Here is a 13,694-nt window from a genome sequence, read left to right on the forward strand (position 1 = left end):
GAGTGAGTTGAGTCTAACTGAATGAAGCTGGACTACCTTTAGAGTGGTCTCTGGTTTGCATGTATTAGTTGTTGTTATTGTATTTTGTTTGTTTGAGGGTGTATATGTTTATTTTGATTTTACCTCTCTGAAGTACCACTTGACAGTACAGTCATTTCTAATTGGAAGTTCCAGGGAAAGTAGCCTGTGTCTCACAATTAAAACTTTTAGGCTCCATTTCAATGTGTGCTCTGTTAGATGATGGTCTTTTGGGAGAGAAGTATCAAGGCCAGCTACAAAATAATCATGCTTGAATGCATTAATGAGGGTGAATAATATATTTTCTGTATGTTACAGCTTTACTCAGAAATTGTTGCAAAACAGCTGTTGAAGGAAAGTAAGCTGGGGTATCTGGAAACAGCATGATTACAAAACAGGTGTTTGGAGTCTGTGTTCTAAACAAGGCAAACAATATTTACCCTTCCCGGGACTCTCTAGCAGTTGTCATGTAGCATCTTGTGCTACTGTATAGATTGAAGATCATTTACTAATTTTAAATTCAAAAAAGTTGATCTTTAAATTAGAATTTAATCAGTTATTCCAGAATGTAATCACCATTATCTATTATTATTAGGAGAATGGGGAAAGCCTCCTTTATAAGGCAATTGTGACCAACCAACTTCTTGAAAATGCAAAATAAGGATTATTTATTTATCTAGAAACATATAATGCAATGGCAATGGATAAAAGATGACTGAATGCATTAAACAGTTAACTTAATAAAAACTCATTTTAGCATTATAATTTCATTATAATATTAATTACTCAGTATATATGCTGCCCTGTTTCTCAGTAATCGTTGTTTAATAACTTGATCTTAAACAACAGTACTGTTGCATAAGTGTTGAAAATGGAAGGTAAATTTAGGAGAAGGGAGAGGGAAAATATGTTCCTTTTACTCCATTAAGAAAGTCCTCTTCTCTCTGAATACTAGATGCTTTTACTGTATCTAACACATATACACTACTCATTTCTGGAGCAGCAGTAATACATGGGCTGTTTGTCTGTGCAATTGCTGATATATATCATGAGAGTTGTTGATGGAATAAGTGCCTTTGGAATTTGCTAGTTTTGTGTCTCCATCAGTCTACATTCAAAATGCTACGCAAAATACTTTCAGTAACTGCAGTGTTTTCTGTCATTAAAAAGACAATTTCCATATACTCATAGAATCATAGAATGGTTTGAGTTGGAAGGGACCTTTAAGACTATCTAGTTCCAACCCCTCTGCTGTAGGTAGGAACACAACTGTCTAGACCAGGTTGCTCAAAGTCCCATCCAGCCTGGCCTTGAATGCCTCTAGGGTGGGGCGATCTGCAGTTTCTCTGGGCAACCTGTTCCCGTGTCTCTCACCACCTTCACAGTAATTAATTTCTTCCTAATATTTAGTCTATATCTATCCTCTTCCAGATTAAAGCCATTTCCCTTTGTCCTGTCACTAAATCCTCTTATAAAGAGTTCCTCCCCAGCTTTCCTGGGGCTGCCTTTCGGATACTGGGAGACTGCTATAAGGTCTCCTAAAAGCCTTCTCTTCTTCAGGCTGAGTAGCCCCAGCTCTCTCAGCCTGTCCTCATAGAGGAGGTTCTCCAGCCTGTTGATCATCGTTGTGGCTCTCCTCTGGATCTGCTCCAGCAACTCTCTGTCCTTCTTGTGTTGGGGACTCCCAAATTGCATGCAGTGCACCAGGTGGGGTCTCATGAGATCAGAGTAGAGGGGCAGAATCACCTACCTTGACCTGTTGGTCATGTTTCTCTTGAGCCTAGGATATTATTAGCCTTCTGCTCAACAAGTGCATATTGTTCATGCTGAATCTTTCACCAACTGATACTTTCAAATCCTTCTCCTCAGGGCTGCTCTTGAGCCATTCTGTCTTCTTCTGTATCTGTGCTTGAGATAGTCCCAACCCAGACACAGAACCTTCCACTTGGCCTTGTTGAACTTCACAAGGTTGGCATGGGCCCACCTCTTGAACCTGTTCAGGTCTCTCTGGATAGCATCCTTTCTGTCTAGTATGTCAATTTCTCCAGTTTGGTGTCGTCTGCAATCTTGCAGATGGTGCACTTGATCTCACTGTCCATGCCACCTACGAGGATGTTACATAACACCTGTCCTAACACAGTGAGATAGTGGAATTTCAGTACATTTGGTTAAATTTTGTACATCTTTTCCCAACTTTGGCTTGAAATGTCTGCTGACATTTTAAAAGTTGTTCATGTTTAGTTTTTCTGTACTGGAAAAATATATATTCACAGTAATATTGCATAATGACTTTTTGCTCATTTTTGTTTTGAATAACAATATTGCAGCTTGGAAAATAATATAAAAATACATGATTGATAAATTAATTTTATTATTTTTAATACTAAAAATCTGCTGAATTTATGCTTTGTCTCTCTGTGCAAATAATGACTTGGCATGTAAGATGCTGAAATATTCTATCCTTTGAAAATAGAATCCTTGCAGATGAGTTGATCTGAGCAAACATTCTACACTACCAAAAAAAACCCTGCAGTAATAACTTAGATTTCAGTTTCATGGAGGGATTCTACAATTCTTATTTTCTGTAGTGGTGGTAAAAGAAAGGAACATATGTTGTGCGGATCTGAAGAAATTTGCAGTTACTGAAAGCCAGCAGTCCTTCTCTGAAATAATTGTAGAGATTACATGATAAATATTAGGGCAGCTTGCACAGCTTCACTGTTTCTTAATTATGCTCACTATCTCTCTAACAAAACATATGCAAATAAAGCATCTCTCTCTCTCTCTTTTTTTGAATGAAAGTTCAGTTCTGCCTCAGTAATTTCTGTTTTCTTTTTATTATTATTTTTTTAAAAACTGGGTAGTGCTGAAATGCTTTGTCATCAACAGTCTTCTGTATCTAAACAAGATAATTTTTCTTTTGTGTGGTTTAGTTCATATCTTCTACACTGATGCTAAGAAATTAAAGAAATAATTTTATAGCCTATTAGACTCCTTTTATACTTCTTTTTTTGAGTTAAATTCCATGGTGTGGTGGAGCTTGGGAATTATACAGTTTTCTAAAGGACTTAATAATAAATATTTTCAAAATTTTTATTTATGATTTGTTACATTATTTCCTGATTTATGTGAAATATTTATTATTAAATATGATAATTATTGCAGAATATATGTATTTGCAAAGGGGTTTTATTTATACATAAACTCTTGGAAGAAAAAGGGCATTATTTTTTTGAAGATGATAGATCTAAAAGAAAGTGGGGATAAACATCAAAGAGGAACTTTTTCTTTTCTGGTCTTATCCCTTAGGTCACCTTATGTATTTTCCAATGGTTATGGCTAGGAATATTTGAAAGCTTTACAAGATGAACAGTAAATATTTAAAAGACAATGTTGCTAAGTTAGATTAATTAGATAAAATGCTGATGAATCATTGATGAAAATCATTGATGTTATCTAGATCGCATGTTCTTTAAATTGATGTGCACTTCTTCCAATCTTCCTACTGTCTACAAGAACTAAGGAAGTCTGCTTGCGTCCCTTCAGCAGGGGATGGGGAGAAAATTGGTAGTGTGCAATATTGTTTATTTGCAGACCCTGTTCTCTTACAAAAATTTTGTATGCATTGAAGTATACTTTTGTATATGTAGGTTGCTCTGAATGTAATGCTTCCTATTTCTTTCTGTGGAAACTACAAAAGATACAAAGAGCACTATAAAAATATGTGATAAAGAAAATTCACACATATAAGACTTGTTTTTTCCACATAGTCACCAACATTACCTATACATTTTCACCAGCAATAAACAAATGCCTGCATGCAATAAAGGCAAAAGAGGTCTTCCAGTCCTCACAGTCATCACAGACTTCAGTCTGTGATGAATTATACTTCCACCTTTTCTCTTCCTGAACTGACTGCATGTCATTTCTTCATCTCCCACTACTTGCTGATTTATTCCATTTTCTAATGATGGAAATCATTTCACATTTGTGTTTTTCTTTGGCAAATTGATGTTTAATTTATAAGATGCAATTTCTGCAGCATATTGTCTAAAATAATTTTATTTTAAATATTTAGATAGAAATAATTTTCCTTCTGCTGGTACAGAATGCTTGCAGAACTGCCTCACTGAGCATTTTAACACGCTTTTTATTCATACTAGAATATTAATATTTTCTTTAAGTACATTTGTCACAAAACTGAGGAAATATTTTAGAAAGAATATAGAATCATAGAATAAGGAAAAGTCCAAATAAAATATAATTCTATAGTTGGCAGTTTTTCCATGTCTTTCAATAGTCATGTTAGATTTTCACTGATAATGGCTGCTTGAAAAATATAGCTTTATTTTCTTCCTGTCCTTGTTATGCCATACTCAAATATTACATTAATATAAATACCTCATAGAAAGAAAACCCTTGAGAAGACAAGATAAACTTGGTAGGTTTTTTTTTTTGTTGTTTTTGTTTTTTCCTTCAGAAAATATGAACAAAACATTTTGACTAAAAGAAGAAAAAGGTAACTGAGAATTAAAAAAGAAGTGGTCCATGCTTTTATTGCTGCAATGGAGTTCTTTGTAGAATTCAGGTCTTCCAATTCAATACTTGACAGTCTGGCTGTTAACATAAATGAAATATAATCTGGTTAAAAACTCGAGTGATTTTGACTTAAACCATGGCTTTGCTTAAAATTCACCTAAACAGCATGAAATAATACTGTTTTTTAATGTATTAGGAAACTATAGAATGCTACAGTACTGCTTCATATCCTCAAAATGGTGGAGGATGGTCCTTTTTAAAGGACTCCATACCTGGAAAATCCTCCCTTTTTATCAGGTATTCAGTGCAGAAATAGCAGTATCAATTTAAAACATTGCCACCAAAACCAGGTTGCTCCAGTGAAAAGGGTAACAGAATAGGGGATTTAAGCAGAACCATTCATGCAGTCCATTTGCTGTCTTTCTGCACAAGTAAATAGGACAGATTATTATTAACTGTGCTTTGCTGTGTCTCATACTTAAATTTATGGTCAACAAGGAGCTTATCATGGAGTCTTTCTGTGGCAAAACTATAGGGGATAAAGAAATGAAATACAATTAAAAATACTTTCAGTCTACATTTCTGTAATCATTGAAGTTTAAAAAAATCTAAAATTTAGTCTAAGAAAATTGTGCCAGTAATTTAATTGTTCAAATAGTTGTTACAAATGATATTGCATAAATGTCATTTACAAGATACAATGTCTAAAAGTATGGTTTAATATCACTTAAGATGTAGCAGTTGATGTTAAAACAACATTCAGATTTTGCTTTGCTGCAAAAATTTAAATCACAAGTGTTGAAGTTCACTGTTGCACTTCTAAAGAAAATATACATGGAATATTTATGTAATTACTATTTAAATAATATTCAAGTAGATCTGTGGTCTTAGTTACTTTCTTGAGTTTACTTGGCACGATCTCTATCTGTTACCTGATTATATATATATGATGCTGTTTCTTACGATAGCTGTTCACTTCATATGTATAAAGACTAGGACTTTCCAATAGCAAATTTTATAACATATGTTACATTTCAAAGCAAGTAAAATAGATGGTTTTATCTATAGTGTTCATACCATAGTAACTTGCTTTTGGTTGTTCATTCTTTTTGTGTATTTACAAGGTATTTTCAGATCTTTCAATAGTGCGTGGTGCACCAGTTCATACTGTGGATCCAGGTGACATAGTTCCTTACATTGTGAGTGTAACTCCATGGAGACGAGGAGTCTTTCAAGGTAAAATGTAGAACTCCAGTATACAAAATCCCTGTGAATTAAAGACTACGTCTGTTTATATTTAGTGTTTTCTGTTCAATTTGACCTTTTTTTCCTGAAAGTAACACTATAATTACTGGTGATACTGATTTTCAATCTGGGTCATACTTTTAGTTGTGAAGATATTACTACTAAAAATGTGACTTTGACTGACTACTTGAAAAATGCCAGCATATGTGGAACTTTATGTCCTTAACTGGTCCCACGGAAATTGTCATAATAGGAATTCATATGTTTGAATTACCAACAAGTTCTCTTTTCAGAAAATGATGAATAGCTGTAGTTCTCTAAGCACTACTAGAGCCAATAATTTAAAGGCAGAGGCTAGAATTTGATTGGAGAAACTTTTTCTGTCAGTGAACAGTCAGGCACTGGAATGGCTGCACAGGGAGGTGGTGGAGTTGCTGTCCCTGTCAATGTTCAAGAGGTATCTAGATGAGGAGCTACGAGAAGTGGTTTAATAGTTTGCTGTAGCTACGGTAATGGGAGGACAGTTTGACTGGATGATCTTGTAGGTCCCAACCAACCTTGTGATTCTATGATTCTGTAGGAAATAGTGCTTTCAGAGATACCTATATATTTTCACAAATCATCTGTGTATGGAGATGGTATTATTACCTATGTTTTACATATCAGAAACTAAAACAATCAAAATAATAAACTATTCTGCATTCCTGAAGACAAGACAATTACCTTTTGATGTTGAGAAAACAGCAGTCATTGCCCAATATTTAGAATTTATTTTGGTTAAGAAGTAGACCAAATCAAGGTTTCCTGAGCACTGTTTTGTTATTTTAAGGAAAATATGATCTCCTCTGTTCCCATAATTTCTTTCCTCACACATTATAAAACTAAGTGCCACAATTCCTACTCTACAATTATGATTGTACAGCCTCATTCTCGTTATTTTGCTTCTTATATTATGATGTAAAGAACGAGAAATTGGAATTGTAGAAATATTAGTTAGCACTTGAAAATGATTAAATAATTAAATCTGAATTATTAAAAGAAATATCAATTAAAATATATTAAAGACAAAATATTAAGTAAGATGCACTGCCTCAGTGTGATCACTCACATCCACTGTTTTGTCTCCATTAATGTTCAGCAGGTGCAATTGAATGTCAGTGGGTGAAATTTTTTTTTCTGAATTCAGTGACACACTGTTGCTTCATCCACACTTCCGTGTCAGATATTATCTGTCATGCTGCTGCTCTGCTACTATCTGTCACATGGCAACAAAATGTAATGATATTGGGGTGAAGGTTCAACCTCGATCGCCATACTACCAACTAGCCTCAAACACTTTTACATAACAGCATGAAACAGGAGGCATTACTTTCATGACAGTGCTTTTAAATACTTGTTACAAAGCTTGGTGTAGTGCCACAGGAAAACTTCAGTAACTTCTTGCTTAGAATGTAGCCCTGAGTAAAAATTCATTTTCTCTGAGTTGGAGTCAGCTTTCAATTGAATTTTTGACCATCAAAACTATTCATGAGGAAATACTGAGTGTACACTCTATTTAACATATGTCTTTTCCTTAGGATTTAAAGATTTGGGTTATTCTTACTTATGGCTTAGCTAATCCACGATTCCTTTATAAGTCCTGAAAGCCTCAGTATAAGAGATTCCAAGCAAACTATCATAAGTAGTTTAATGGCAGCTGTTAAAAGCCATGCCTTCTGAGTGAAAGAGATGGCATACTTAAATCGCCATCGTCTCTGTTCTGTCATACCTAACTTCTGCCACAGTGGTTTCCATTGTACTTGGAAGTACTACTTGTTCACTGACAGAGAAAGAGAACAGTTAGTGTCTCTAACCTGATAGAAAAGCTAATAGCTCAAAAGCTGGGTAGTCACACATGCTCTTTTTCTTCAGTGAACAGTTCGTATATTTTATGCTGTAAAATAATGATAGGAGGCTGAAGTGAGTTTGTGAAAGAGATAGAGCCCAGTTATCTGCCATTCAACCCCTGGCTCAAAGGTTGCTTTAATCACTACCTGAAAAAATCGCATTCATATTTCCCCTGGAGCAGAGGCAGTTTCGGTTACATCATAGAAATTTTTAATGTACTCAAATCATTCAGCTGTTTTATGGGGGTGGGGAAGAAAGGTCCCTGTTGTAGATTTGAAAGGCAGAAACTGATTTTTCTCTCCAGTGTTAGGTGTAATATAAACTGCCAAATGTTCCATATAAGGTAACACCATTTTGGAAGAGCTTACTAGTTTGGGGTTTTAAGTGGAATGGAAGTCAATCTGCTTCGAATTGTGCAATTGTGAGAAGTCACATTTGTTCCCCAAAGCAGAATTCTTATATATGGAAATGTTTGAACTGTGAAAAATAAGAATTTTTGACTCTTGTAGGAATTTTCAGTTGCCCATGTGAACTGTGACAATCCCAGATTGGATGTGAGTGATTCAATTGGTAATTAATTAGGATTCAGGAATCTTAGTAGTTCCTAAGGGCAAAATACTACAGGTAACATTAAATAACCTAAAATAAAGGTACTTTTTTCAGTTTGATGAATTTGTTTGGAGGGAAGTATGTTGAGTGTTGAGGATAAAAACAAGGCTCAAAAGATATCTATAGAAAGAGTGAAATTTACCCTGCGGGGAAAGAGAACAGCTAGTTGGATATTCAGTTGTAGACTCTGTCATAAAACTGTAGAGTGATTTCAAGTTTAGAACTCTCCAAAATGTACGTATAAAACTTTCTAACCTTGATATTCTTTAATGATGTTTTTGTCGTATTAAAATGAATTTTTATGAAAGAGCTTTTGCCATAGAAACTGTTGTACTGAGCAAATAGTTTTTTCTCTTTCCTTTTTATTCAAAGTCTTTCATTACAAACTTATGTAGCAGCACAATTATACTTATTTTGCTTCCCTTTTTCCTCTCCTATGATTGCTAAGTGAAAAGTGGGCCTACTTTTGAAAAGTCCATTTGAAGGATTTCAATAGAGAGCTAATATTTTGTGCTACAGCCAGTTTGTTACTATGTGTCAAGTTTTTAACACAGAAATAATAACTAATAAGCATCTCATGAAATGTTCTTGCACCAAATAAAATTGTTCAGCAATCTGTTTCCTAGGTAGTAGAGCAATTTCTTTTAGTTCTGATAATGAACCTTCTACATATTACTTTGTCTTTTATTTAAATCTTTTTCTTTGTTTCCAGAATATCCAGAAGAGACCAAAGCTCATAGTACTTCGTTGTTTCTTTTGCAAAATATAACTCTTATCTGTAGTCTTTTGTATGTAGCAATTAACTAGCCTGTAGAAAGGAGCTTTCTAGTTTTATGAACCACTTTTCCTTTAGTTTTGAAATGCGCATCACCTGATTTAAGAAAATAATATTGTCAATTTCTTTCTGTTTTATGGAATTCTCCATGTTGAGAAACAACACTAAAGTATTGTTTTCGTTGTATGCTTTAAAAATTGTCAACTATGATGTTTTGGCAACTTTCCTCGTAATATAATACGTGTGACAGAGAGGTCAGAACTAGAAGGAAGAGACATAAATATACAAGATATTACCTTACTGAAGAAATGTAAGCTACTGTAGGTTTTGTAGAATTATGCTGTGGGCAAAGGCATATACTGCCAAAAGACTAAAAATTCATGAATCAAAGCAAGAAGCTTATGTAATATATGAGCCAAGCTTATGCCAACTTATTGTTTTGAATCTATAATTTTTGTTGCAGTGTTTCTGCACCTTTCCAGTGTATTTCTTAGTGACTGATAACATTGCTAAGGATATTTTTTTGCATTGTATACAGCACGTTTTTCCTATCCTGCAGACTTCTTTTGATTAGAATTTTTGGTAGCCCCTGATTTGAGTAAACTCCTGTATTTATGTAGTATCAGCAGTTTTAATCCCCTGCGTAACAGTCGTCACTGGATTGCACCACTTGCTTCTGAACCAGGAGAGCATTTTCCTTAGTACTACACTGTACGTCTTTGGAAAACAATTGGTCTTAACTTAAATACAGAGCATGTTACTGATAAGGATAGTACTTTCTGTACATGATTTAATATTAATACGTTTGTTTTTGTTATTTGCAGTTTTTATCAGCAGTTTTTTTCTTCCCCCCAAATAAAAGATTGAAATATGTTTTAGCCAGTCATAAATACTTTCACATCTATGAAACTGATGGACAATTTATGAATATTTTAAAGTTAGCAGATAAATGCAGATTGAAAATGCATGCCATCTACAGTGAATCTGCTTATTTTTTATTTATACTCCTGTGGAGATATAATCGAGAACCCTGCAGAAATCTGAATACTTCACATCAATCCAGTTTCCTTTACTGATCAAGACTTCATACTCAATTTTATTAATTATGTTGGTGTGAGATCTGTTTTCGGCAAGGAAAAAAACCAGAATGTTGGCAATTACAGCACAATTCTTCACTGATTTTTCAGTTGTGCCATTGCTGGTTTATTTGCACAGTGGTTGACCAATTTAAGGTTTGCAGTTACTTTATTTCTTCTATCATTTCTTGAAATATTCTTGAGTGTTAGTAATTTACTGTTCTGGAATTTCTCAAACATTCCAAGATTTGTCACAGTTATTTAGAATTCTTCAGTCAGTGGATTCAGTGCTTTTTAGTTCATGTTTGTGCAGAGCTAAATAGGTTTGTTTGTTTTTCTATTTCACCCCTACTTACAGGTGAAATAAAAAGTTCTAGCCCTGAATACTTGTCCTGCTCTCTCAAGCACACATATGCACATTATAATATTCTCAAATACATGCAGTTGGTGAAGAAAACCCCCCACTGTGAATGGAATAAAGGACTGTAAGAAATAAATTGATTATATTTTAAAATGAAGTGAAAAAAAAAAATTACTGTAAGGAGGTTTTAGGATGTATGAATTTAGTGCATTTCAGCACATACTCAAATATTGTAATCAAGATTAAAACTATAGCTTAACTTCTTTTTGCTCCTTTATAGTTATTAACATCTCAAGTGTACTAATCCTTTGGATCATAATGAACATTAATGATAAAAATAATCTTTTTGCTTGCATTTATTTTCCTTTTTAATACTGTGCTGCACTAGACCAAAATTGTACTAGGTTTATTTATTAAGGTGTGAAGTAGATCAGCTTATCAGCGTTTTTCATAAGATCCATTAAATATATATATTTAGTATATATATTTCCCATTAAGATAACATAGATTTTTATTAACAAAAGAATAAAATCTAGTAACTTAATATATAATTTAAAATTAGATTAGTTATTTTTCTTGATTTAAGTGCACATTCTTTCTTTTCTTCCACTCCCCTCACCTCTTTCTTTTCTCTTCTTTCTGTCTTTCCTTTCTAACCTCTCTTCTTCCTTCACCTCTCCTCCTCTCTGCTCCTCCTTCATCCTCACATACTATTAAAAAAACTGTAACTGAGGCTATTTTATAAAAAATCGATCTCCTTAAATTCAGTGATACATGGAAGGATTTTTATGAATGCAGCCTTCTGCAAAAGTGTTTGAATAAGATAAATGTCAAGGACTGTAAATAACTCTTAGATAAGCCGGTATATGTACAGGAATATCGATCAGTTTCCAATGGTATAGTCATAGTGTATTTCTGAGCCAGAAGCTGTGACTAGTGAGGTGCTATCTCTGTTCCTCACTGTTATCCCCTTTCTTAGGATGTAAACCTTGCTTGACTTAGTCTGGGGCTTCTCCTCTTCCTTTTGGCTTCTTTAACCATCTTCTGAAGCTTAGAATGCATGTCAGTATCTTCCTTTTATATGTACCTGCAGGTAGTGTAAACTCAGCTATTATTTCTGCTCCTCTAATGTGCCAAATGCCAGATAGTTTTGTAAACATAACGTGCAATTTCTCTGTGCTTAGATACTATAGTAAGGAGGAGCACATTATAGAAAATCAAGTCAGGAGCATGAAAATGCAGCAGCTCCCTGATTAAACTTCATGTATTCCTTCCAGTAAAGTATTAAAATCAACTAGTGACAAAACCACACATCATTCATTACCTCCCGTCTACCCTGCTCTAAGCTGGAAGTGGAAAAAATACCATTAAATATAGTTTTTATTTATTTATTTATTTTCCTGGTAGTCATGTAAAATTATATCAGTTCTCCTTTTCAAATTAAAAGAACATTGCTATGAATAATTTTCCAAAACCTATAATAAGAATTAGTTACATAAATTCGCTTTGAGAGACCCTTTTGCATAAATTCTAAGGATCACAAATGGGGAAATTTCTCACTTTATAATATCATAAAATAATCACCTCCTTGAGCCAGTTTTTCATCATACATATGAAGCAGGAATTAAACATGTGAGTCCTATTTACTTCAGTATTGAAACTCTAAAGATTTTACTGAAATACTGGGAGACATTCTTTTAGATAAGATAGCAATGATATGCAGCATTTCCAAGCAGTGGTGAGGATTTTGTTATATGTCAGAAGCATACAATACAAAAAGCAAAACCTACTTATTTAAAGCTGGTATTTCAAACCTTACCAAATGACATTAATATTGTTTAAAGGAACTGAGGAAATAGTGGTTTTTATATTATGTTTTATACTATCAAATATTAATGTATATTTTTAACTGAAGACGTATCTCACTGTGATTTAGAAATCTTGGCCTTACAATCTCTGATTATTTTTTCTTCCATGAATACTTGATTTTACCTTGCAAATAGTACAGTAGTATATGATAGAAATATTTTACATTTGTTATTTTACTGCGATAGATTGAGGCCTACTGTAATCTGAAAAAAATCTCCAACTCAGAAGTAAATTTCTATACGTAGAAATTTACACTGGAAATAAAGATTTAGTATTGTCTGCCATATTTGATCATCTTCGAAAAGCATGTTTGTCTTCTTTCAGGTAAGTAGAAAAACCCAGTGGGGGAAGAAATGGTTGATTTCCTTGGACTCACTCAAGCTGTGTTCTTTATTACCATAACTTATAATTGGATGGCCGACAGCTGGAGTTAGAAGTTCTACTTCATTTTATGTTAGAAAGAAATACTCAGAGGTGTCTGGCATTTTATTTTACAAAGCTAATGCATCTGTTATCTATTTGTTTTAGGAGTAATTTCATTTGTTGCTGAAGATGAAGACCAACAGCAGTCACAACATAACAGCTTATTGAATAGGACAGATGGTGAACTGGCATTTAAGAAACGGTCAACGAAGACATCACAAACTGTTGGTGCAGCAAATGCAGGTATTATTTTTGTGGATGAGTTAATCAATTTGTGAGAACTTGAATCACTATTTATTTATCTATCTATCTGTCTATTTATTTGTTTATTTTATGAAAGAGCAATCATGTCTCTTGTGAGATATTTGGACTTTGTGAAGTTAGGAATCATAAATGAAAAACTAGTAGAAACAGTGATTGAAAGTACCAGAAAGAAAAGTTTGAGTGGATTTCTCAATACTGTGTGAATCACTGATGGTGTAAATCAAGTGCGTTCTACATAGGTAGAAAACCCAAAACAAGTTTTTTTTTTGTTGTTTTTTTACTGATGTGCCCTTTGCTGAGCTTGGTTTGCCTCTAGTTGTGTGTGACTGGATTGTTGGAATGTATATTTTTAGTGTAATCTAATCTGTTCCAAATAAACACCTTTTTTTTTACTGCACAGTAATCTACGCAGGTAAAGTCAAAAGAGAGCACTAGATCCTATAGGCATTTGGGGTAGTCTGCACAGTTTATACATTTCTGGCAAGTTTCATGATTTTAAGGATGTTCAGGTCAGCATTATGATTACTATCTAATGACTCTTCCCTGCAAAGGCATTGCTTAATGATGTAATTATGTAATTTTTTTCTTCAATACAAAAAATTCATCTTTACAATGTCCACATCCTAGG

The 13,694-nt window shown here is 33.8% G+C and overlaps 1 protein-coding gene and 1 long non-coding RNA gene across 2 annotated transcripts in view; one reads left to right on the plus strand and one right to left on the minus strand.

Moving 5' to 3' along the window:
* CFAP47 (cilia and flagella associated protein 47) overlaps positions 1 to 13,694 on the plus strand; it is a 227,488-nt gene that overhangs the window by 115,700 nt on the left and 98,094 nt on the right. The window contains exons 49-50 of the mRNA XM_015884388.3: positions 5,682 to 5,793; positions 12,908 to 13,045. Coding sequence (XP_015739874.2) covers positions 5,682 to 5,793; positions 12,908 to 13,045 — 250 coding nt within the window. The remainder of the gene's footprint in view (positions 1 to 5,681; positions 5,794 to 12,907; positions 13,046 to 13,694) is intronic.
* Positions 4,549 to 5,724, minus strand: LOC107324415 (uncharacterized). The gene is made up of 2 exons (XR_001559481.1): positions 5,635 to 5,724; positions 4,549 to 4,635 (listed from the first exon to the last, which is right to left on the minus strand). It is a non-coding gene; the product is annotated as an uncharacterized LOC107324415 (long non-coding RNA).

This window comes from Coturnix japonica, chromosome 1, assembly GCF_054131305.1.
Source record: "Coturnix japonica strain WE chromosome 1, WE-NBRP24, whole genome shotgun sequence".
NCBI lineage: Eukaryota > Metazoa > Chordata > Aves > Galliformes > Phasianidae > Coturnix > Coturnix japonica.